Source organism: Neofelis nebulosa, chromosome 5, assembly GCF_028018385.1.
Source record: "Neofelis nebulosa isolate mNeoNeb1 chromosome 5, mNeoNeb1.pri, whole genome shotgun sequence".
In the NCBI taxonomy this organism is placed as follows: domain Eukaryota; kingdom Metazoa; phylum Chordata; class Mammalia; order Carnivora; family Felidae; genus Neofelis; species Neofelis nebulosa.
The window spans coordinates 88982116-89008368 of record NC_080786.1 but is presented as its reverse complement, the minus strand read 5'-3'; the positions used below and the strand labels follow the sequence as shown (position 1 = coordinate 89008368).

At 43.8% G+C, this 26253-nt stretch overlaps 1 protein-coding gene across 2 annotated transcripts; it reads right to left on the bottom strand.

Annotated features, from left to right (window-relative positions):
- Positions 1 to 577: 577 nt before the first annotated feature.
- MUC13 (mucin 13, cell surface associated) lies at positions 578 to 25647 on the bottom strand. 2 transcript variants are annotated; one of them, XM_058731095.1, is made up of 13 exons: positions 25485 to 25640; positions 23518 to 23586; positions 23050 to 23433; positions 19007 to 19129; positions 17515 to 17621; positions 13568 to 13623; positions 11698 to 11861; positions 8924 to 9049; positions 8464 to 8596; positions 7772 to 7809; positions 5877 to 5961; positions 3421 to 3619; positions 578 to 1815 (listed from the first exon to the last, which is right to left on the bottom strand). In XM_058731095.1, the coding sequence occupies exons 1-12, from the start codon at positions 25627 to 25629 to the stop codon at positions 3421 to 3423; spliced, it is 1629 nt and encodes a 542-aa protein (XP_058587078.1). In that variant the 5' UTR covers positions 25630 to 25640; the 3' UTR covers positions 578 to 1815. The 2 variants fall into 2 exon arrangements, with proteins under 2 accessions (XP_058587078.1, XP_058587077.1); XM_058731094.1 differs by having other exon boundaries at positions 23050 to 23586; positions 25485 to 25647.
- Between the last annotated feature and the right edge of the window lie 606 nt (positions 25648 to 26253).

The window sequence follows — 26253 nt, the reverse complement described above, 5'->3', positions numbered from 1 at the left end:
ACAGAAATAACTATTCACAGTGGACTAACAGTCAAGTCCAGATGCTTCAGGCATGGTCTGATCAGAGCTCCAGCTCCATTCTTCCTTGGTTCTCTTAGCTCTGCCCTCCTCTACATGTCGGCTCAGCAAAACCGAAGCAGTCCGAGGCTTCATACCTTTAAGCCCTCTTTGTCAAGGGAACAAAGGATTTCTCTTCCTCCAAGCTTCCTACAAAAACTGGGGCTTTTTTCTAATTGCATCCACTTATGCCATGTGTTCACCAAATCAATCACTGGCAAGGGGAATGGGGTTCCACTGATGGGCTTGGGCAAACCAAGACCCACCCTTGGAGCCGGGGGTCAGATTGGTCCTATCCAAAATGCTTGGCTGCTTCATAATGTGAGACAAGTTAAGATGTGCATGGGGAAGCAGCTGAAAATGTCTACCGCATGATTAAAAATTACCCTGGGTAGTCTAACAGCCCCTAACAAGGACAGAAGATATCAGTCTTGTTTGTCATGTGTCACGTTTGCTATTGAAAGTGAGACTCACTGCTGTGTGCATCCCCAAACGCCCATACACAAGGAAGGACACCGCCTACCAAACACACTTTATTTGTTACCTTCACAGTTAATAGTCAAGAACAAATAATAATAACAACAAATAAAAATAACTTGCAAGGGGACCAGACATCAGACATAAACAAGGACACTATTAACAGTAAAGAAAGCCTGTACTGGGCGTGGCTCTGTGTGGGCGGGTGGCCGCTGCTGAGCCTCTGTCCCCAGGGAAGGCTGAGGCCTCCACGAAGCATCTCTGGACTCTGTATTACAAGGCTGGACACGTGGATCGGGTCACAAGCTCTCTCTTTCATCAGCAGCAGAACAGAATATCTGCAATTTCAAAGTGACTTCCAGCTCTTGCTCCTGGGGTTTTGTCTTCACTCTTGTACGTAGGCTCTGGGTCTCGGGTAGGACATAAGTGGGAGGAAATGTCCGTTCACTCATTGAGGAGGGGATCCGAGGACGAAGGTGATCATGCATGCCTGCCTTCATACTCATCCTCCAGGCCCAGACTCCTGCCTCTGTTCCTTCCACTCCTGGTTACATTTTTCTTTCTCCCTGCCTCTACCCACTCCTGGCATTTCGACAACTTTAGAATGTACTCCATGGTGCACATTTCTAGTCTGGGCCTTCTAATTAACATTAAAAAGATCCTGGATTCCCAGTCACTTCTCCTCCAAAAAGCTGAGAGACAGGTCTTCTTTCCGTCTTCTTGGTATGAGACCAGGTCACAAGATCCTGGCAGGTCAAAAGAGATGAAATCCCGTATTTGAGGGCTAGAAGTAGCATCCTATTTTAACTTGTGAGAGAATAAGCCCGAGAACCTTAAAAGATGGTAGTTCTTCCCACCCCTCCCTGGGATCTCCATACCTGATGTGTAAGAGTCTCTCAGAATTAGGTCACTGATCGGTAGGCTATCACAGTAACATTCTCCCAGGTGCGAACAATCCTGGGGAGCTTTCCTCTAGGTTGGACATGGTTATTGTTGCCAGGAAAAACAAAAACAGAAACCTAACCATTGTACTGATTGGACAAAATCAACTGCCTTACAAGTGCGAATCGCATCTATGTGCATTTAATTTCATAGGTACTTAGCAAACAAGCATTCACTACAGTCACAGCTTCCACTGAGAGAGGCTAGGTGCTGGGTGGCAGAGAAATACCAAAGGCCAGATCTTTGTGGCTGCTCACTTGTCCATTAGTCTTTCAGACACTCAAAGTAAAAGCTCGTACACTGGGTTGAGGCCATGGATGGTCCCCAGTTTTTGCCATTCTAGACAAAAAGAGAGAAAGGGAGAGGGGGAGGGAAACTCTTAGAAAGGAACTAATGCAACAACAACATATGAGAAAATTTAGATCAATAAATTATTAACATTACTTTAATTAACATTACTTGAACAGTATTATTCAAGTTAGAATAGTCACTGGGCTAGGTTTTTATACATATTAGCTTGTTTTTTATCCTATGAGATAGGCTTTATTTTGTCCATTTCATAGACGAGAAAACAAACCTAGAGAAGTCAAATAACTTGTCAAAGATCACACATCTATTAACAAAAGATGCAAGGCATCAAACTCAGGTCTGACTCTAAATCCCATGCTTATTCTACCTCTAAAGGATTCTCTTTAGAGATTATGCTTAAAGTAAAGGCTCCCTGCATAAGGAGGAAAGGGGGTTTTACTGAGTTTGCTGGTTAGGGTTCACCTTGGTGGGAGGGCAGCAGACACTCCCATAGGATGCTCGTTCTTGGCTAGACCACGTGTCTGACCCACCATGGCACCTTCTTGTACAAGTCAACTGCTTGCACATACATTTACCGTTCAGACTTCCATGACTAAAGAAAACTTTATGTGCAAAACAAATCATGGGATTTCAAAATAGAGATAAGCCAAGTTTTCCCAGAATGTCCCTAGAACATTAGGATCCTTGGAGGCAGTGTGCTCACCTGGGCAGTCTGTAGAAGTGTAATGTGCACAGAGAATGCGGAGCCTATGCTCCCCTTCCTCAGCCCCCTCTGCCATCCTCCCGTGTCCTCCTCTTGCTTTATCCTCTTTATAATCTACTCTTCTGGGTAGGCCTCACTCACACCCCTCCCTCTTTCCCTTCCTCCCCTATTCTTCATCTTTTAAGAACTCATTTCTCTCCTTGCTGCTCTTCCTTACCTCTCTCTTCTCTGGCCCCCTTTTCCCCTTCCTTCCTTCCTTCCTTCCTTCCTTCCTTCCTTCCTTCCAGCTCAGGCCCCTAGTCCCCTTTCCCCATAAAAGTGGCCTCTTACAGTTTTCTTCAGATCACACTAAACAATGCCAGCATGATTATCCAATACAAATCTAATGAATACAAGCTATGTGCCTTGAAAATCCTCCCAAGGGAAATAAAGCATCACCAGCCTAACTTGCCTTATCTCTCTAGAAATTGATTGGGTTATGCCTTGAAGTCTGGGGAGAGGAAAAGAGAAATTTGCCTTTATATGGGCAGGCTGGAAGGAATCCACAGAACCATGTTTTCATCCAACACTTCTTCCCAGGCCTGACCTCGGTCCTAGGCCCTTAAACAGCCTAGGAATTTTCATCACAAAGACTGAAGTCATATCTGTAGAAGTTTGTAATTTAAAGGGACCTTGAGGACATCTAAATGGTTTTTATAGCTGAGGAAATAGAAGGCCAGGGAAATTAAGTGATGTGTCTAAAGTTACATAGATGGTCAGCGTTAGGGACCAAGTGGTGACTGTTTAACAATAGGAGGGAACATCCTCTAACCTTTCTCTTTTGATTAGAAAATAAACACAAAAAAAGATGGCAAGGCAGCCAGGACTTGAAGATACAATAGCCCAGTGCCTCCTCTGTCCTGGGCATTTTACTCAAAAGCCAGCTGACTCACCTAGTAGTCGGGGCGAGGCATACTTCTCTGGTTTGCATAGGGGTTGTGTAGCTGACTGGGGACGTTCGTCCTGATTTTAGGGAAGATACTCCCGTCTGCTCCTAGATTGCTGAAGCCTGTAGTCTGCTTCAGTCTCAGATTTTGAAAGTCGTTCTCAATCAAGTTCTGTTCTTCAATATTCTTGTTTTTGTTCTTTGACCTATAAATGGTAACAAGAATTAGTAGGATCTGACAATGGCAGAAAGTTCCTTGAAGCAGACATTAATATCCTTTTTTAAAAATATTTTAAAATTTTGAAATAATTTCCAATTTACATATAAGGTACAAAACAAAAAATACATGCAGCTTCCATATGCCCATCACCCAGATTCCCCAATTTGTTAACATGTCTGAACCATTTAAGAATAAGTTCTTAGGTGCCCTAGGACCCATGATACCTCATTACTCCCTAAGTTTTAGGACAATCTCCTCGTAAACTCTCTGTAACCATCAAAACCAGAACATTAACACTGGTCCAACAGTGTCATGTAATTCGGTTGGTCTCATGGAAATCTTGCTAATAATGTTACTATTCTTAAGGTGCTTTTGAATCATATATGGAAACAATCATAGAGGTCAAAGAGAAAAGCTGATTGGTGGCACCATTTTTCATTCAAGCAAAGTCAATGTGTGTGGAAGCACCTAGGTGAACAAAAGAAGTTCGAGGTATAAAGGTCTTACAAGGAGAAAAAGGCATTTCCCAGGTTCTGCTGTGACCCCTCAAGGACCTCAAGTGGAAGCATTCAAAGTCAAGGATACACACTTGCAGGTGAGGGAGGTACCTGCCCCGGATGAACTCTGTTTCCCACACACAGACCTGCCCCTGCAGTGCCCGGATGCCACAGTGCGGAGTGCATTGGTTGCATCTCTGATGCCCACGGGACACTCCCGGGGTGACAGTCATCCACCGGAAATGTCATAAGGGAACACCCACTCACCCTGTGGACCCTGGTGGCCATCCCAGCCTACAACAGAATTGCCTTCTTTTGAGAGCACTCCTGTCTAAGGTGCCTGAGGAGAGACTTCCTTCCCTTTGAAATGGGCAAGAAATTATAATTCTTGATGTGTTCCCAAGAATCATGAATGTGAGGCTGAACTAGGAGCAAACCTGGCTCTGTAGCAGGAAGGAGGAACTGAGAAACATAGCTGTCACGGGGTCACAAGTTTCCACAAACAGGCCTGAGGACACTGGACACCCAAGACAGTTAGCCATCCTCCTAGGAAAGGAGGAGACAGCCTTGGTCCAGAACAGAATGTTCTAGCCATCTTCCTAGAAAAGGGAAATTCACATTCCCATTTCCCAGCTTTGCATCCTTATGATAAAGGCTCTGGAGGAAAGAGTTAATATCAAACTGGAATAAAAAAAAGAGAGAGAGAGAAGAAGAAACAAAATCTATTTATCCTCTCACATTATAGTGCAAAAATACCTATTTTGCCAAAATATAAGATATGAGCTAAATGTTACAAACAAGTAGCTTTGTTTTTGCCAAAGTGCACCCGCACTTGGCACATTTAGAAGGGGAACGGAGATAATAGTGTTCTCTCTCCCTGTTAATGGAGGGAACTTTATCGAAATATTTGTCGAATAAATGAAAAGACTCGACCCAAGTTCTTAGGAAGGGCACTTAAGGCACCAGGATGCCAAGTGGCTCTACTGACATTGATGTGAGAACCGCTGCTGCAGGGGTCTGGGCCAGTCCTTGCTGAGAACAGCCCTTGACAACACCAGTGGGGTTGAAAACTGCTAACAAAGGGTTTCGGTGACATCAGAAAATAGTTGCTATGTCACATTACGTGCTAAAAAAAAATAAATAAATAAACCTTAACCATATATGTTTTAAAACACAAAGGATACAGGGGGCCTGGGTAGCTCAGTCGGCTGAGCGTCCAACTCTTGATTTCAGCTCAGGTCATGGTCTCATGGTTCGTGGAGTTTGAACTCCACGTCCGACTCTGCACTGACAGTGGGGAGCCTGCTTGGGATTCTCTCTCTGCCCCTGCCTCCACTTGCTCTCTCTCCCTCTCCCTCTCTCAAAAATAAATAAATAAAAATTTTAAAAAGGAATAAAAAAAAAAACCCACAAAGGATACAAAATTATGTCTATAATATCATTGAAAAAGAAAAACAATCTGGAAAGATATATGCCAAAATGTCAGTTGCCTCAGGGTGGTCAATTTTGTGAATGATTTTTTAATTGTGCTCCTTTACACATTTTTCTGTTTTCTTCAGTGATCACGTATGGTTTATATAAGCCAAAGAAAATTAAGGTAAGAAAAAAAGCCAACACGCCCACAGTATTAAAGAGGCCTCGCCTTATTTCCCTTCTCTTGCCGCGGGAAGGCTGGGTATGTTTAGAACCTCGAGCATGATGTTGGTGGTGCTGTGCCCTAGGGAAAGGGACCTGTCCACTCCGTACCTCACTGAGAAGATCAATGCAATCACCAGGCCAAGAACGAGGATGCCAGCAATGCTGCCCACAATAGTTAGGATCAGCTGAAATTCTGAAAAGGAAGAGCAAAGAGTAGGCACAACCTCCCATGAGCAGCCCCCCACTGTCTACTGCAAAGGTACATGTGTTCCCAGTGGTCCCTGACTGTGAAGACAATCAGGCTCTGGTCCCTGACCCCACCAGGGGCAGCTTGGGTGGCAGGTTGGGTGGGAGACTCATCTCCTTTAGCACCTCCCCCACAACTGTGTTTTCCGAACCCAATCAGGAGAGGCTGCCTTTCCAGATAAAAGAAGACCAAAAACCTAAAGGAGGCCATGGTCAGTGGCAGGGCCTTCCTGGACTTTGTAGGAGTGGAGATCTCAACTGAGGTCCACATCCTGGCCTCACCTCTGCTGCCTTTTCCTGCCCACCATATCTGGCCTTGTTGATAAGCAGGGAGAACTAGACCGGACTTAAATTTCTCACTAATAGAGGCTTAATACAATCAGCAAGGGGAGAGTTCATTACAGCCCATTCTCTTCCTCTAGAGCTGCTCTGGCTAGCACCATCGAGCACTACAAATGTGGCTACGAGATGGCCTGTGAGTATAACACCCACAGCAGATTTCAAATACACGGTATGAAAACATGTAAAATTTCTCATTAATAACACTTATATTGATCACATGTTAAAAAATGATATTTGTGATATATTGAGTGAAATAAAATGTTATTAAAATAATTTTATTTATGTATCTTTTAAAAATTGACTTGGGGCACCCAGGTGGCTCAGTTGGTTAAGTGCCTGACTTCAGCTCAGGTCAGGATCTCATGGTTGGTAGGTTCGAGCCCCACGTTGGGCTCTGTGCTGACAGCTCAGAACCTGGAGCCTGGTTCAGATTCTGCGTCTCCCTCTCTCTCTGTTCCTCCCCCACTCACTTTCTGCTTCTTTCTCTCTCAAATATAAATAAGATATTAAAAGTTTTTTTAATTTACTTAGAATTTTTTAAATTTGAAGTTAAATATGGAGCTCACATTACATTCCTATTGGACAGTGCTATTCTAGAACCCTTTCTCTCTGTCTGCTTTGTGACTGCCATATATGCCACCTCCAACTTGGATTCATGGGGGCACAGATCACTCTGGAAACGACCTCAGAGGTCATTTGGTCCAAAACTCTCATTTTGTAGGTGCAGATGCTAAAAGCCCAGAAGGAAGAAATGACTTAGCAAATACAGCCTTGCAACCAAATATAGTAGAAATTGAGAGCATTTTCATCATGAATTTTGTGGCTCACTGGGAGGCCACAGTCATGTTTCCTTCATCTTGGATCATTGGTCTTTAGTTTGTGAGGTAAGATTTAAAATATAATTAAAAATATAAGGTTAGTATTGTCCTAGACTGGTAGCAGTGGGATGTGGGAGAGAACAAAGCATCTGAACTTGCAACAACACACCGCAAGCTAGTAAGTGGCTCTGGAACAAAAAGATTTGAGTATCTCAATGTCTGGGTTTTAGTTCTGCTCTCCCATGATCACAGACATTTTTGGAACATACTGGTCTTTTACCCTTACTAGTAACAGAAAATGCATATTTCAAATGATGTACAGAATGAACAGAATGTTTGGACGCCCTCCTCTGGCCCGGCCAAGTGCAGAGGTGCCAGCCTCCCTCGTGGGCTGGGTTCTGTTATTTCCTACAGCTGAGGTGCTGCTGCTCATGACCTAAGGGCAGGAATGGGATGGCATGACCCAGAAGACCAACTGGAGGCAGAGTTTCTCACTCTTTATGAAGGGAGCCAGAGACTTTGGAGTCCTGGGCAGAATTTTGAATGTGCTCCATATTTCTCAGATGATTACTAACAAAGCAAAACTTTTATACTCACGGTCTTTACAGTTGACTCCGTTGTAGCCAAAGGCACACCTAAAATACAATAACGGAAACCATGGTACAGAGTCTCCACGGGGAGCATGTCAGACTTCCCACCCAGCCTCCAGTCTTCCTTTCCATCTTCCTTTCATTCTCCCCCCTCCTTCTCCTCTTCCTCTTTTCTGCCTTACGCTTCCATTCTTCTGGGTGAGCACCTTCCATGGAGCTCTGGAAGGCTGAAGAGGGTACACAATTCCCAGTGGCCCCATTTCCTACTGACTGAACACTCCATCCTCTGGGCTCCAGAAAGATTCGGCAATTCAGGCTACGCTGAACCCTAGAGGCATGGAGCACTGTGGGTTCCCCTTGGCTGCGAGGCCACATGTCCCTGCCACTTATCTGCTGCCCTGTGAGCTGGGGCTTGTTATTTACATTCTCTGAGCTTCACTTTCCTCACCTGCAAATGGGGAACAGATCCATTCCCGACAGCATTGTTTTGGGAGACATATTACCTAGCATGGTTCCCAGCGCACAGAGAATGTTCAAAAACCATTGATGATGATGACGGTGATAGGATCATGCTCTTATCTTACCAACTTATAGAAGCATTCCAACATCCTGACCCTAAACCCATGCATATGTCTACAAGTTCTATCCTTTTTGGCTAGTTCAAGCTATGGCAAGATGAAAAAGAGTGGTTTCTCTTACTCTCGACAGATCCCATGATCATCTTCCTCGTAGCCTGAGAGGCACACGCATTCGGGTCTCCCACTGTTCTTGTTCAGTAAGCATTGCTTATTATGGTCTGCATTGCAGGTGTCAGGACACTTTGGAGCAGAGGCTTCAAAACAGAATTTCTGGGTGATTTTCAGAAACAACGCCTTCAACCCCCAAGTGATATGTCACAGAACACAATTTTTCACATTGCTTTTTCTGGGTCAGGTGAGGTGCTCCCTGGCTGTGCACATGACACGCTCCCTGTGAAGCTGCACATGGGCTTCCTCACCAGCTCGGAGCCAAGGCCTCAGTCCAGGCCCATGTGGCTAAAGCCCAAATGCACACCTCTGAGACACATGGACACTTGAGCAGTAAAGCTTGTATTTTGCAAATGCAAAAGGAGAGAAGGTGGGGGTTGTGAAGAAATTTCACAAGCAGGTAGAACACTCACCAACACACACAGGGATCTGGGGGTTAGGTCTTTCCATCCCCGGCTTGCATTTACACAGCAAACCATTGTCACATTTGTCTTGCTGGTTTTCCTTTTCACAACCATAATAATCACACAGGCTTTGAACTGAGAGGGACAAACAATTCAAGAATACAGTCAGAAAGACAATATGAATAAAGTAACTTGTGAAAGCATTTTACTCCATTGTTATACACACCTTTCTATACAGTTTGGGATTTAACAAAAGGAAATCTGGGATATTGAAATCCAACTCCCTAATTTTCCCTTTCTATGACCATATCCTTATAGTATTCAATTCAAATTAATTCAATAGAAGGTAGTACAATTATGTTCAAGGGCAAGATCTCTTTTTCACTTAGTTCTATGCTGGGATCCACAAGGGACACAGTAGTTATATAACTTTTGGGCCCCATCTTTGTGGAGTTACATGTCTGAGCCCACAGAAAGTCCCCCCAGTCAACTCACGGTCCAGACTTTAAGTACAATGGGAATTCAGAGGCTCAACTAGCTAAAGACAACCTTATGAAGGTTCTAGGAGGTGGGCTAAGTCTTGAAGGATAGGGAAGATTTGAGCAGTCAAAGGAGAGGCAGTCTGTCAAGTGGAGAAAAGTAGGCATGAAAAGCAGCAAAGGACTCTTGTCAGGGAGTAGTGAAGTTGTCCTTGGGCAGGGGAGAGGTGGTGTCTCGAGGTGGGAGAGAGATGAGAATTCTTGGCCCTGCCATTTACTGGCTATGAGCTGTCTGTTCAGTTTTTTGATTTTTGGTGGATCCAGGTGTCCTCTATGTATAAAACGGGGCTAATAATTCTTGTTTCACATGATTATTGTGAGAATTGAATGATGTCAATGCAAGTGCCGCACCAGGAATCTCAACAAATAATCATGCTTTTGTTCAGTCACATGTACAGCAGAGTTTGAATGCCAGGCTAAGGATGTTGACTTTTATCCTACAAGCCTGGAAATCCATTGGTAGATTCTAAGCAGAAGCATGGCATGAGAATGCATTCTTTTAAGAATGTTAGTCTAGAAGCATGTTGAAAGACATTAGGGATAAAAAAAATGAATCTGAGAATAGAGTAAGGGGCAAACATAGGAGCAGGTAAAACAGAAAGTAGTTATTCTCTTCTAAACATCCCACACCTGTAACTAACCTTCCTTCATCACCTGCCATTTGAAAAGGCCAACTAGGGGCACCTGCATGGCTCAGTCAATTAAGTGTCCAACTCTTGATTTCAGCTCAGGTCATGATCTCATGGTTTGTGAGTTTGAGCCCTGCATCAGGCTCTGCACTGACAGCACAGAGCCTGCCCAGGATTCTCTCTCCCTCTCTCTTTATCCCTCCTCCACTCTTTCTCTCAAAATAAATAAACTTTAAAAAATAAATAAAAAATAAAAAGAAATGGACATATGGTTTGCACAGGAAATTCTCAGATGGGATTTATAAACAAAATACAGAAAGAAGGTCCCATAACCAAAGACAGAGTATTAATAGTGTAATAAAGTCTAGAGCCCCAAATGAGATCAAGCTTGCCACAGACAAAACCCAAACAACAAACAGGAAAACCAACAACAAAGAGCAAACGGGTAAAATAGAAAAATAGGTGAATGAATGGAGGGTCATGTGTGTATTTCATGCTATGGAGCCCACAGAAAGGCCAGACCTGGCGGCTGTCATGTTGATGGGTGACATGAGAGAAACACAACTAGTCTTTTCCAGTCTCTTCTGCCAGGAAGGAACACTCAGTGAAGAGTTGAATGCACGTTGCCAAGAGGCAGCAGCCCAAGGAGAAGGTTATGGTGCAGAGGGGCCTCCATTGTTTCAGGTAGAAGGTTAAGTGCTTTACCCCAGAGCATTTACATTCCTGATCCTGAGAGAACAGTGAGAATCTGGGTGAAATCTCGAAGAAAGTGGAAAGGTGCTGGAAAGCTATACACGAACAGGATTTGTGTATTTCCAAAAAGAGAAAACAGTTTTGCAAACTAAGCCATAAAGGTTACATTCATTAAAAAGCAAAAATTTAAGAGACTCAAGGAGAAGTTTCAGCAGGAGCAAAAAGAAGGATGAGAGAGGCCAGGAGGGGAATTATGGCCTTACAACAAATAAATGGTTGCTGTTTCAGGCCGCTAAGGTTGGGGTGGTTTGTGACACAGCAAAAGTGAATTGTTCCAGCTGTGCTAGGGGCTTGCGTGTCAGCCTAAAGGGGAAACAGAGTAAGGAAGGCTTTCTATGATCATTTGGAAGCTACAAGTTGGTATCAAGCGTTCTTGTTTCTCCTTTCTTTATCTTTTCCTGTCCAGAGACCATCTGTTCACGACTGCCTTCCAAGGAGAGGAGCAAAGCGGTCAGAGTGATAAGTAGAGCCAGTGAGGGAGGAGAGGGAAGAAGAATGACTAATTAACAGGCATTGGGCCCAACAGTGGATTCAATTCTCCTGCTTTTCTTGCCCTCTTCTCACATGTAATGGAAATGTTTTCAAAAAGGGAGGTTTTGGGGCGCCTGGGTGGCGCAGTCGGTTAAGCGTCCGACTTCAGCCAGGTCACGATCTCGCGGTCCGTGAGTTCGAGCCCCGCGTCAGGCTCTGGGCTGATGGCTCGGAGCCTGGAGCCTGTTTCCGATTCTGTGTCTCCCTCTCTCTCTGCCCCTCCCCCGTTCATGCTCTGTCTCTCTCTGTCCCAAAAATAAATAAAAAACGTTGAAAAAAAAAAAAAGGGAGGTTTTTAGGTAAACTTCGAATAAAATTACTGAATACTTACTAATATATCCTGTAATGTCATCCTTGTTGTTTTCAATTGCTTTCTGAATGGATTCAGACACGGTCACCTCATCTTCTTTTGTAGTTTGTGTGAAAATGTTTACGACTTCTACAGAGACATCCTTATCACCAGCACGTGTTTCCGATCTTGCTGAAGGAGAGGTGCTAAAAATGAAATGAATCCATCACTTGATGAACTGAACTGAAGAATTGACAGATTGATCTTCAAACCTCCTGGACTCCCCAGTCTCTCAGCTCCAGCCCTGAGCCACTGTCTTATATCCACAACTGGGGCCCAAACATGAAGGCCTGGCCTTGTAGTATGCTAGCAATTTACAGGCCTGGAGCTCTATCTCTCTTCCATGTGCGCTCAGAGGAAATCTATGACTAAAATGATGCCCTATTGGAGGATATTGAGAAAAATTGTGGACAATCCATTTTAGGTGCTAAAAGCCTAAAACTGACCAGAACAAGAACAAGTAACATCTGAAATAGTAAGTTGTTACTTTCTGTAGAAAATCAAGAGTAGGTCTTAGAGCACCTGTGTGGCTCAGTCGGTTAAGCATCTGGGTTTGGCTCAGGTCATGATCTCCTGATTCCTGAGTTTGAGCCCCCATCGGGCTCTCTGCTGTCAGCATGGAACCCACTGTGGGTCCAGTCTCACTCTCTCTGCCTCTCTCCCATGCTCGCTTGCGCGCTCTCTCTCTCTCTCAAAAATAAATAAACATTAAAAAAACAAATTAAAAAAAAGAGTAGGTTTCTCGCTGAGCTGGCAAACCTCACTTATACTTTAAGGGAGGCAGAAGGGTGTGAATGTGCATTCCTCTCTTGCACAGAGAGTGCAGTAATCAACCACACTGAGTCTGGGTCATTCCCCAGAGGGCCAGGGGGGTCAGCAGGCAGATTCAGCTCAGACACTGAACGAAGGAGGGTGGGGCTACAGGGAACATGAGCACAGAACACCACATCAGATCCCCTGATTGTGAGTGCCTGCTGTGAGCAAGACATTGCATGGTCTCTCTCCACTGGGTGCTGCAGTTTGGAGCCCCAAGAACCTCTGTGTCAAATTCTAATTCTTCCACTGTCCAAGAGGAATCGAGTGATACAATCACTAAAAGGGGTGGGGGAAAGGACTTTCAAAAAGTCCTTCCCTCTCCAGCCTGTGGCTGTGTGTGTGTGTGTGTGTGTGTGTGTGTGTGTGTGTGTTTTAAGCAGGCTTCACACCCAAGCACAGGACCCAACATGGGGCTTGAACTCACAACTCTCACATCAAGACCTGAGCTGAGGTCAGGAGTCAGACACTCAACCGACAGAGCCACGCAGGTGCACCATTGGCTATGTGTTTTTTAAGATTCGTGCTATATTTTTCCTGTTCTTTTTTTCTTCTAGACTCCATTTTGACTTCTGAATAAATATCAGAAGCTTGAAAACATAGCCAACCTACTTAGGAAATGTTTACAGCCATATTAATTCCTCAGAAGAATTGAGAAAATCCAAACTCAAATGGTCACCGCAAAAGGGAGTCCAAAAAGCAAAATGGGATTCAGATTCTAATTTAAAATTCCCTCCCGTGATTAATTCATGATAGGATTTGGAGGTGACGATGGAACAGACAGGGCAGTGAGAAAGGGGTATTTGATACAAGTCCTTTATCAGGCAAAAAATGACCAGAAATCTATAGAATAATTTTGCAGTAGGGCTAGGAAGGAAAGGCTAGCCACAATTCATTCACTCAAAGAACCTACTAGCACACCCTCCAATTCAGGAGGCAAGATATTACAACGAAGGGAAAAAATGGAACCGCTGTGTATTTAGTGACAAAACAACGTGGCATATTACCTGCCTCCAAAGTCCCCCATCGATCCACTTACCTTACTTTACGAATTATAGTCTGTCCATAATCAAAACTGTTAAATGCATTCACAAACTGTGAAGGAGAAGAACAGATTTAGTAATAACCACGAAGAGGGGGGGAAATGTGATACTATATCTAGGTGTTCACAAAAACACATTTCCAACCTCCTTGGTGTAAATATACATGGTTAATCACAGCAGTTTGCTCCTTGCATGTGCTCTAACACATTTTGATAATTTTTGTTCCAAAATAGTAAGATTCTGATGTAAAGTCAGCGTTCTCCAGGAAAAAAGACAGACACCTAAAGCACCCAGCCAAATCAATGATAATACTTTTAAAACTAAGGAGACTAACTTGTTAAGTTTGTATTTTCAAAGTCACTGTGAAGTTTTGCATATTTGTTAGACTTATCTGTAAAGCATGCTTCACACACTCATCAGTCTACCCAAGGAACGCTTATTTAATTTCCCACCTTGCTGAGGCAGGATGCCAGACACAGAGGTTACAAAGACGGCAGGCTGTGCTCTGAGATCGGACAGGGGACTACACCATGAAGTTGAGACAGGTAAGCACCACGGAACAATACGATCTACCATAGAAATCCAGAAATACTCTCTTACAGTTGCAGAGAACCAGAGAGGGCTTCCTAAAGCAGACAAGCCTTAAAGCATTTCGGAGGCAGTGCTGGGACACAGAGAGGGGGAAGGAGCCCACACACTAATGTTCAGAAGCAGTGTGGCTCAGAAAAAAGCAGGCTGGACTGGGAAGAACACCTAAGGTCACAGTTCTCCATGTGTCAGCTTTTGTAGAACTTCTTTGGACCTCATTCTTCTCATAGGAACCCTTGCTGTAGCAGTAATTCCTACCAACAGGGCTATTATTGGTATAAAATGAGATGGAATTGATACATGACTTTGTGAGCTGGAAGGGGCTCCAGCACAAGTACATGTCACTAGGCAGAATTGTGTCATGGGACCTCAGGCAGGGGTGAAGTGGAGGGGGGTGTGAGAGGGTCCCAATTAGAATGTAAGTTTTCTCTTTCTCATAACCTCCCCCACCCCCACCCCATAGCACTCAACACAGGTCAATCCCCAGGAAATGTTCAACAAACACTGGCTGACTGATGACTGAATAAATTAAATGTGAAAGACATGACCTTGAACATGTCTTCCCTCCTGTGGGCCCCAGTCTCCATATTTTATTATATGAGTGTTCCACTGGGTTGGTGCAACCTTTTTATAATCCAAAGACTTTTTACTATTTTTCACCTCATGGTGACCTAATGCTTTAAAAGATCCTGGTAACCAATGTCGTTTAAAAAGATGTTAAATCATTTCTCTTTTATTCTAGTCAAATTCAAACAAATCTGATGCTCTAGTGAGTCTGGGTAGCCTTACATCCAGAATACATCCATATGCCTTTTAGTTCTTTTAAATACGAGGAATAGCTGGCATTTATGTAAACTATCAGGGGCCTGGGAGTTCACTTAGCAACAAGTTCATTGGTCATCCTCCAAGGGCCCTCTCATTCCCCTACTGACCATTGTCCACTTAATTTTCTTATGCCTATAGAAGAGATTACAAAATTAGCATCTGACATAGGAGAAAGTATCTCTGTTTTTTTGTTTTTGTTTTTTGTTTTTTTTAATCTTCCAGGTCACCCTTTGAGGCTGTCCGGATATACACATATCAAACTGAAGGGCTGTAAGTCTGGACAAGAAGGCAGTAGCTATCCAAACAGGCCTGCTGGCCCTCTACTGCACGACACAGCCAGCAGGTGAGAAGGAGAAGAAGCAGTTTTGTGGTCAGGCAGGTCTGAGTTCAAGTCCCTACCTCCTCACTCATCAGCTGGGTGACCTTCAGTCAGTTAATTAACCTTCCTGATCCTTAACAGCCTCATCAGCAAAATAGCACCATTGTACCACCTTCCCCATTAGGTTGTTTTGGGAATTAGAAACATTACACATAAAATGCCAGGCATGTATGCAACAGGGAAACTCCACATCCCTTTGCAGACTGTCCATCTGGATCCAGCTGGATAGAAAATGGGCCCTGGGAGACATCTTGGGGCCTGAGCTGGGACTGCCCTGGCTACAAAGTCTGCTAAGAGGACCTTGAAGAAAGTCAATTATCTCTCTTTTCTTTTTTTTTTTTTTTTTAAATTTTTTTTTTTATGTTTTATTTTATTTTTGAGACAGAGAGAGACAGAGCATGAGTGGGGGAGGGTTAGAGAGAGAGGGAGACACAGAATCCGAAGCAGGCTCCAGGCTCTGAGCTGTCAGCACAGAGCCCGACGCGGGGCTCGAACTCACAGACAGTGAGATCGTGACCTGGGCCGAAGTTGGAAGCGCAACCGACTGAGCCACCCAGGCGCCCCAATTATCTCTCTTTTCTTGTCTGTAAGAGCCGCAAATGAGTTCTGGCATATCCTCTTCAGAAAAAAAAAACTTCCTGAAAATTATAAGAATGCTCTCTCCCCTTCGTGGTCCCTCTGAAACCATCAAGACCTGACTGAGACCAAGTCTCAAAATCGGTCTCTGAAGACCAGGGCATAGGCCTGTAGCAGGAGGGTGCTTGTGGACACTCATACCCAAAGCAAGTTTGGGGAATGTGGTGGCCACAGGGGCCACTGCTCAGTAAAGCCACCTGAGACAGTAGAGGGGTTCCCTGGAAATAGGAACACATGGATGTTGCTGTCCTCAATGCACTGGAAAATCATCCAAGTGGGAGAACTGGAATGTAGATCTAGGATTAGACGATAGGTCATGGCCAGCTGGCCCGTCGTGCACAGGCGGTATGTGCAAGGCCAAGGCCAGGAGGCTGCAGTCAGCTTTCACCCTAGCAGTGCCAGGCACCGGCTGTTTGGTCGTGAGCACTAGCTGTCTCTGTACAATCTGTAAATCATCTGGACAATAATGTTTTATGTTTTACCGTTCCACTAGCAAAACTCTTCTGTGATGAAATAATTCAGAATTGAAAGGTATGGTCTTCCATGTCTTTTTAACTTTTAAAAGTGTTTCCCCACCTAGGGTTCTAAGACATATTTACTGGCTCCTTGTTTTTTTTTTTTTCTTTAAAACTAAACTTTCAGAAACACTGGTCTAACATAGATCCAGAATGGAGATTTCCACCCCTTTTCATGCTGGCACATTCACTCACAATCATCAAAATGAAATGAAGCTAAGGTTCATTTTGACTTTTTCGACAGTGGGGGGAGAAAAAGTAACAGATACTAATCTGAACAGAGTTCCTTTTCCAGGCATTAAAAAAAAGCCCGACTAGGATAGAAGTATATGCAAATTTGAGGGTAGAAAGGAAAAAAAGAAACCTTAATTTTTTTCTCTTCAATCCTACGAAAATATTTTATTTTTTATTTTTTTCCTACGAAAATATTTTAAAACATCATTATATTTATGTGTCCATTTTAAAATATTCTTTTCTTTTAATGTTTATTTTTGGGAGAGAGAGAGAGAGGATGCAAGTGGGGGAGGGGCAGAGAGAGAAGGAGACAGAGGATCTGAAACAGTCTTTGGACTGAAAGCAGAGAGCCCGACGTGGGGCTGGAACTCAGGAATTTCGAGACCATGACCCGAGGCGAAGTCTGCCGCTTAACTGACTGAGCCACCCAGACACCCCTCCATTTAAAAATATTCTCATAGCTTCTGTATCAAAGAGTATGGTATGGTTGGAACAAGCCTCGGAGGGCCCTCTGCTGTGCTTAGTATTAGTCATCTAGGTGCAGGATCATGGGGAGGCCTAAGCGTCCTAGCAGAAGGAGCCCGGGCAACCAGGTGCCAGGGGCTCAGGACAGTTGCTATTTACCAACCAGTAAGGGTGCATTTCACTATTTCACGGACTAATACAGCTGCACCAGTGTGTATAGACTGAATACCAGTCCTACATCCGTAAGTCATTGTTAGAATAAAGGACACTTATGCAGGAAGAAAGGTAGGAAAATACTTACAAATTCAGTAACTTTAATATGTAATTTTTGATAGGCCATAGAATTTTCATCTTCTAAACCAGACGTTTCTGATACTTTTACTGTAATTGTTCCAGGGAATAGCTTTCCTGAAATTTAAGCAGAATCTTTTTTGTAATATTTAACGTAAAAAGGGTTAATTTCCATTGTGTTTAAAACATAGATTATTCTCTAAAATTCTAAACATCATATGATGATTATTATGGGAAGTCTGGAAGTATGAAAAATGTTGCCCCAAATCTCACCCAGCCTAACTCAACCATTTTTGCTTTGGTACAGTTCGCCCAGCTTTTGTTTTCCGTGCATAGTTTGCATCGTTACAATTCCATTGTTTACATTGTGAGTCTTCTTTACCTATTGTCACATAATAAGCACTTTTCCAAATAATTACCTAGTCTTCATAACCATTTCATTTACTTGTATGCTTATTTATTAAAGTAGGCTCCACACCCAATATGGGACTTGAACTCATGACCCTGAGATCAAGAGTTGCATGCTCTCCCAACTGAGCCAACCAGGCGCCCCCCCATAACTATTGGTTTTTTTCCGGTAACTATTATTTTTAAAGACTGCAAAATACTCTATGAAATATACATTATCTTCATTAATAGTCTTTATTTGTTTTAATGCTACTGACTATTTAAAAGGAAAAATAAAGTTTGCAGCAAACATCTTTATGCACAAACCTTTCTATATTTGGGGTCCCTTACTTAGAGTGGATGCCCAGAAATGAGATTATTAGTGCTGAAATATGAACGTCCGTTTGGCTTTTGGGGTATCTCTAATCCCTGTGGCCAACACGGTACATTCATTTTCTGTATAATTGGTCTGCTCTGGCAGGGGGAGATATTTTTCATTCATGAAACAGAGAACAATTTCTAACTCAGGAAACAGCCTTGGACCTGCAGAGCACCCAGCTGAACTAACCAAAAAAGGATTATGCCAGAGGTGTATTGATTTGCTCCTAAAGTCCATTTCAGGAGCCAAGAGGCTCTTAAGTCTCTAAAAATGGAGCTTTCTGTTGGGAGCAAGCAAATTCTGTGACAGAGAACTGAATCGAGGTCAGAGAGTAGGCTCTCAGGTTTGTCTTAAGTATGGCACCTTATCCTGAATCGGTGTCCCCATGTAAAGCACGACTTTGTATTTATGCAGTTGTCAGAATTTTCCAGGGGCTGCAACACTCATCATTTTGTCCTTATGGCACCGTTCCCTTTAACCAGTACAGAGAAGGGACACATCCACTCCCAGACCTTTAGGACAAGCTCACACACACCTTTGATTTGGTCCATCTCCCATCCCTCTAGTTTCCACTGAAATAAAAGCAGGAGCTTTTTCTCTACTCAGCAGGCCTTTGTTACCTATAAATCATCCTCTACCTCTACTATTCTGGAGACTCTTTTGACATTACTTTACATTTTCCATTCCACTTTAGGTCTGAAATGCAGCTCTGCCCGGTTCATCCCTTGTAACTCACCTTCTTTGCATGTGGAAGAGTTATAGTAATATCCTAACGAACACAGGCAAAAATAGGTATCATTCAGGCTAACACATGAAGAACCGCCTTTACAGGGAGCTCCTTGGCAAGGACTGCTGGGATCTGAGATGGAGGAGAAAGAGATTAAAAATCCACAGAATGACAACAAATTACACCCAGAAACATACTTCAAAATCTTCCTGCCTCCTTCTGGGCACTTTCCATTCCTTGGTTATGTTACTCTACAGCACACCCTTAGAAGAGCTAGAAGCAAATACATATTCCCTTACGTCTCAAGGGAGTTTGTTGCTGAAATTCTGGAGCCAGAGGCTTGTCAACGGTAAAGGGCAGGGGCCGGTGGGCAAGAGTGTACTTATAGAGACAGCAGTCTTCTAATTCCATCGTTGGAATCTTTGGATTGCAAGGATCCTTCAGAACCTTGATGTCTGTGCCTCTGACACTAGGCACACACTAGGTGTTAACTAGGTGTTAATGCCTTAACACCATTTAAGAGAGAGAATCCTATTTTCTAGGAAAGTATGAATAACTGTCTTATAGGGAGGTAGAGGCAAGAAGCACCCCCCCAAGAAACTAGGTGTTAACTATTTGATAAAAAGAGAGAAACATAGCACACAGGTGCATGAAGAAAGGAAAAGGGACAGGAAGGGGCCCCTGCAGATTAACTCAGTGAAAATTCTCAGAGGAAGTGATGATGGCACACACTCTCCCCTGGCTTTCTGAGTGGATGACTTGAATAGTTGGTGAGAATTATATTGCAATGGTGTCCACACCATTGGGTGGTGCTCCCAGACCAGGCAAGGTACAGCCTCTTCCTCTCTCTGGAGAAGTGGTGGGATCGGGGAGTGGAGTTAGGTCAGAGGCCAAATGGTTGTCTTGGCTGGCCATTTTCTCCACCTCTGTCGAATGAAATGATTCTGAGATTTGATTTCAGAAACAGTCAAGTGACTGATCAAAAGGTGTTAATAATCTTACAAACTTATAGGTAGAAATTGTTGATTTTTTTAAAAAAAAAAGCTATATATAAGGTGCAATGTGTACAACATGCTTTCTTTTGTGATAAAAAGAGAGGAACATGCACAAACACACAAATGTGTACGCTCGTATTTGCACAAATTCCTCTGGAGAAAGATATGAGAAGCTGGCCACAGAAGTTGCCTCTGAGGAAGGAAACTGGGGTCTGGGTCCTAGGAGCTTAGGATAGGAGGGAGATTTAGTTTTTACTGAATATACTTTTGCCCTGTTTAAGCTTCTTTTCTTCCATAACTTCGGGCCTAATTTACTTAAAAAAAATTTTTTTTAATGTTTATGTATTTTTGAGAGAGAGACAGAGCATGAGTAGGGTAGGGGCAGAGAGAGGGGGAGACACAGAATCCGAAGCAGGCTCCAGGCTCTGAGCTGTCAACACAGAGACCGATGTGGGGCTCAAACCCCACATCTCAAACGAGAGATCATGACCTGAGCAGAAGTCGGATGCTCAACCAACTGAACCACCCAGGCACCCCTACTTTTATTTAAAAAAATAGAAATTAGGGGTGCCTGGGTGGCTCAGTAAGTTAAGTGCCCAACTGTCGATTTGGGCTCAGGTCATGATCTCGGTTTGTGAGATCGAGCCCCCACATCAGGCTCTGCACTGACAGCACGAAGCCTGCTTAGGATTCTCTCTCTCCTCTCTCTCTGCCCCTCTGCTGCTTGCACACTCTCTCCTCTCTCTCAAAATAAATAGATAGATAGATAGTGCTGATGAGGATTTGGAGCAATGGGAACTCTCATTGGTGGGAAAGCAAGATGGTATAGCTTCTTTGGAAGACAGTTTGGTAGTTTCTTACAAAACTGAACATACCATATAATCCAGCAAGCACACTCCTTGGTATTTACCCAAAGGAGTTGAAAACATGCCCACTCAAAAACCTGCACAGGCATATTTATGGCAGCTTTATTCATAATTGCCAAAATTTGGAAGCAACCAAGATATTCTTCAGTAGGTGAATGGATAAAACTGTGCTACATTCACAGTGGAATATTATTCAGTGGAATAATATTCAAGTGGAATATTATTCAGAGGAATAATATTCAAGTGGAATATTATTCAGAGTTAAAAAGAAAGGAGCTTTGAAGCCCTGAAAAGACATGAAGGAATCTTTTTTTTTTTTTTAATGTTTATTTATTTTTGAGAGAAAGAGTACAAGTGGGGAAGGGGCAGAGGGAAAAGGGGACAGAAAACCCCAAGCAGGCTCTGCACTGTCAGCACAGAGCCCGACGCGGAGCTCAAAGCCACAAACCGGGAGATCACGACCTGAGCCAAAGTCAGATGCTTAACTGACTGAGCTACTCAGGCACCTCGGTATGAACTAATATTCTAAGTAAAATAAAAGGTGTTTTCAAAAATCCCCACATTGCAAGGATGATTTGGAAAATCCTAGGGAAGGAACGGAGCACAACCCCACTCAGGATACACCAGGCAGACAAGTCCTGGAATGCTTTCTCTCCGGCAATAAAGGACAGACTTGTCAGCCTGTTCTGTGCGACAGGAATAAAGTCACAGGATGTTGCAGCCGGAAGGGATTTTGATGGCTATTTGGTTCAGTCACACCTTATTACAGATGGGTAAGTTGAAGCCAGGAGAGAAGTGACTTGCCCCCGCCCCAGGCAGCTAGTGGAGGGGTTTTACTCTGAGGGAATGTCCGGGGAAGCAGAAATGGCTTAGAAAAGTTCTCTTTCCTGACTTCAGTAGAGCTGATTGTGCAGCTGTGACCCAGGTGGCCTAGTCTTCAGAGTGGTCCCTCCAAACATGAAGGCGGACCGGGACCCAGGTCTCAGATACAGGCTCTGTCTCCCTTTGCTTAACCAGCCAGTTCTTAGATCTATCTCGACCCTTCAAGCCTAGGTTTGATGATTCTTTTAGACCAGGGGTTGGTAAACTATGACTCATGAGACAGATCTGGCCCGTCTTCAGTTTTTGTAAATAAAGTTTTACTGGTATGCAGCCAGGCTCATTCATTTGTGTATGGACTGTGACCGCTTTCGTGTTAAAATGGCAGGCTGGAGGAGCTGCAACAGAAACCCTATTGTGGCCCACAAAACCGAAAATATTTGCCAGCTGGCTTTTGCTGATAAAGTTCGCTGACCCTTATTCTAATAAGACCAAACTTTGGGAAATGAGGCAAGTGCTTTCTGTTTCAATAATTTTGACTTGAGGTCAACTGCCAACTCTTCAGGACAGTATTCCTGAAACATCTGTCCTTTGGACAATGGCCCCATGTCTAGGACCATTTGAGCACTGCCGTTGTGTGGCTTTTTATTCCTCAGACTCACATTCCGTGAATTAACTCAAACTCCAAACTGTGAACAGCCACCATTGCAATGTCATACTTCCCCCCAACATTGAGTCAGGATAGCACTGACTCCTTCCTTGCGTAGATCAGGGAGACAGACCAGTGGGGCTGGAAAGACGGTGTTTATTTGGACCTTGCCTTCTCAGAGAAGCTGAAACTATTTCTTAAAATCTCCTAGGGAGATGGAAGCTAGAAAAGTAGCTTTCATGATGCCCAAGTCTATAAAAATATTCCATAACTAACTTGAAGTAGGATAGGTGGAGGGCAAAGGAGAACAGAATGAAACCGTGGGTTATCTTCTAGGGTCTCTGCCATGACTACTAGCCTTTGTGACTCAGGGTTTGTTTTTTTTTAATTTTTTAATATTTATTCATTTTTGAGATAGAGAGTGGGGGAGGGGCAGAGAGAGAGGGGGCAGAGAATCAGAAGCAGGCTCTGTGCTGACAGCAGAGAGCCTGACATGGGGCTCGAACTCACAAACCGTGAGAACATGGCCAAAGTTGGATGCTTAACCGACTGAGCCACCCAGGTGCCCCTTGACTCAGAGTTTGTAATTCCAGGGGTTCATATTCAAGGAAACCTTGGGTCTCTCTATACCCACTTTCCTCCCCCCACAGAACACACTTACCTACCATCCTCCACAATGCTAGGACTCTGCAAAGGAGCAGTCTTTAAGGAAATCGCTCTTACCTGGGGGACCAGGGTTTGGGGGTCTGATCTCAGGCGAAGTGACATTGCCAGAAGTCACTGAAGGAACAGCCTCTGAGGAATTACTTTGGGGGACTGTGATGAGGGATGATCCAGTGTCCGTCTCTGTCGTTTGTGTTTCTGGAGAAGTAACCACTGTGGTTGGCTCGTTGCTCCCAGAAGAAACGCAGCCAGGGGTAGGTGCAGTTGTGTTTTCACCTGGGCTTGATTTACTTGTTGTAGACGTGACAGTGGCGTCTGTAACTGAACTCGATATAGAAACAGAGGCCACAGAGGAAGTAGGTGGAGTTTTTGTGGCAGTTGTGACAGTTGTTGTGGCAGTTGTGGCAGTTGTTGTGGTAGGTGTTGTGGCAGTTGTTGTGGTAGGTGTTGTGTCAGTTGTTGTGGTAGGTGTTGTGTCAGTTGTTGTGGTAGGTGTTGTGTCAGTTGTTGTGGCAGTTGTTGCGGCAGGTGTTGTGGCAGCAGTAATTACATCATTTACGGTAGTGCTACTTGAAGGAGTTGTATTTCGCCCCATGGCTGGAGGAACAAAGATACCAAGTTTCAGAAGAAAGAACATTCGATATATAACGGCAGTTACTTACTCTTTAATACCAATTAGTACCCAATCATTCTTTCTTGAAAAATAAATATAGTTGACTACATTAAAAACGATATACATGGGGACACCTGGGTGGCTCAGTTGGTTGAGAGTCCAACTTTTGATTTTGGTACAGGTCGCAATCCCAGGGTTGTGAGATCGAACCCTGCATTGGGCTCCGTACAGAGCGTGAGCCCTGCTTAAGATTCTCTCGATTTCTCTTTGCCCCTCTCCCCACTCATGCACGCTCTCTCTCTCTCTCTCTCTCTCTTTTAAAAAAAAGTAAAGAAAATACATGACTACTTCAGTCACACACACACAAAACCCTCACAATAGATAAAATTAAAGAGAAAGAAACTGGAAAAATGTTACTGAAATATATTACAAAAAGTTAATATGTATGAAGACAAGGACCAAGAAGTAACATCATTTAGGCCTGTAGTTGCTGGACTATTAAATCCGGGTTTAATATTCTCTAGTAGTCTTCTGTGAGGACAATTGACAATGCCAGCAGGTGGCGCTGTTACTACCTGAAAGTGGCAGTCTTTGTCTTTTTTGTCTTTTTATAGTTTAAGGCAATAGTCCCCATTTTAGGGAGGGCGGGGGAGGGGGTTTATTTAAAGAGTGATGAAATAAAAATACCTCATTACGTGTGTATTAAACTTTCTCCAAAAATTGTTTCCTAGGGATGTTTACCCATTAATAATTTTAGACACATTAATTTTTTAAAGAGCAGGATGAGTAGAGATGATTTTTGCCCTAAGGGCTACGGTGATCATCAGAGTTGCCTTTTTTCCAACTCTTAGAAACCCCTGGACACATGGAACAGTAGTAAACTCTTAGTGACCCAGTGATTACTCTTTTAGAACCCTTGTCTCAAAGAACGCTGACACTGACAACCAGTTTAAAATCAAATATTAGAAGGTTTCGTGAGAAAAAGAAAAAAGAAAAAAAAGTGTAAGTGAGGAAGCAATTCCTAACCCCTCCGGTATAGAAAGACCAGTGATTCCCCCACAAGGCTGTGAGCCCCTGGATGGCAGAATCTGGCTCTCCACCTTCAACAGGGCCTGGCTTAAATAGTCATTAAGTGTTGAAGAGATAAACCATTGCTCTGCCAGGAGCAAGAAAATAGTTCACCAACTGACCACCTTTTTTTTTTTTTTTTTTTTTTTTAGGTAATCTCTACACCCAACGCGGGGCTCAATCCTGAGACAGAGTCATGAGCTCCACTGACTGAGCCAGCCTGGGTGCCCCACCAGCTGGCCATCTTCACTGCTGCTCCTCCTATTCCTGCTACTCTTCTCATTTAACAAGGGCTCACCCTGAGTCAGAGAGTAACTGTGAGATTGATACGCGCATCCATCTTTGATAGAAGAGCCGGCCAATACCCAGATGGGTTTAGGGATTTGCCCACAGATAAACCGTAATTCCCATGTAGAAGGAGACAAAAGACTCCTGATGCTGGAATCAGGGATTAAACCAGATCCCTGCATTGCATTATGGTCCAAATGACATTTGGGGGCCAAAGAAAAGGCTACTGTAGGGCATCAGGCCCTCGGAACCTACTGAGTTGTTCTTGTCTGGCCTGAGGAACTCTGGAGGACAAATCTCTGGCTTGCTGAACCCCACACCTTAGCCCAGAGCCCCCTTTACTTGTGCTCTGTCTTCCTTCATCACACTGAAATGCCCTACGTCTTTGAGCAGAATGGGAGAGGAAACTTCAGCCATGAAATAGTCTGCTTTGTTGGACCTTGGAGCTAGTAGCTTAAGCCCGCTGGTTCTATCTCAGAGACAGCAAACATGATTAAAAGAATAAAAATTGCAAAATGTTCCTTACCTGAGGCTCCGAAAAGGAGGATGAGAAGAGCGAGGTGAGGAAAGGCTTTCATTTTAGATGTTCTTGCCGGGCAATCCAAGGAGGAAATGACTTCCCTCCAACTGTCTTCAGTTTTAACCCTCTTTTGGGTACAAAGTCCAGTCATTAACTGACGTCAATCAGCCAGAGGCAATTACTCCTTGGGGTTTGGTCATATACCATAGGTCTCTTCCGAGCTTTTGCGATAAAAGAGGTAACCTGGACTTAGAGAGTATTTTTCTGTCCAAAATATTCTATCCAAAGTATTATAGTTCAAAATAGTTCAAAACAGCCCAAACCTCCTTGGGAGGTTGCGAGGTGTGTGTGTGGGGGGGGTGGGGGTGGCGGGGGGTGAGTCGTTAAACATCCCAAATGTCCCTGGGCTACCACGCTTTAGGAGGTCACCATTCCTTCGAACACCGCACGTAGTGTCTGTGCTCCACTTCCTGCCATATGAGCGTGGAGAGGGTAGTTCCAAGAATCCCTGAGGGGCTCTTCCATGTTTTCCCCAAACCGTTTGCTGTTTAGCTTTTCAGGGGCCTCCCTGATGGTCACTTCTAGCAACTTTGTAATCCTATCTCCAGGCTTCCATGGCTCTCCACAGATCACTTTACCTGGACGCTGCGCCCCATAAATACCTGCAAACACAGTTAATATTGAACTGTAGCATTTAGCCTAATTTTACTGAAGGCTTGTAGGTGACAGCTCAGGGAGGGGAAATACAGTACAGAAAGGGGAAAAACTTAAAATG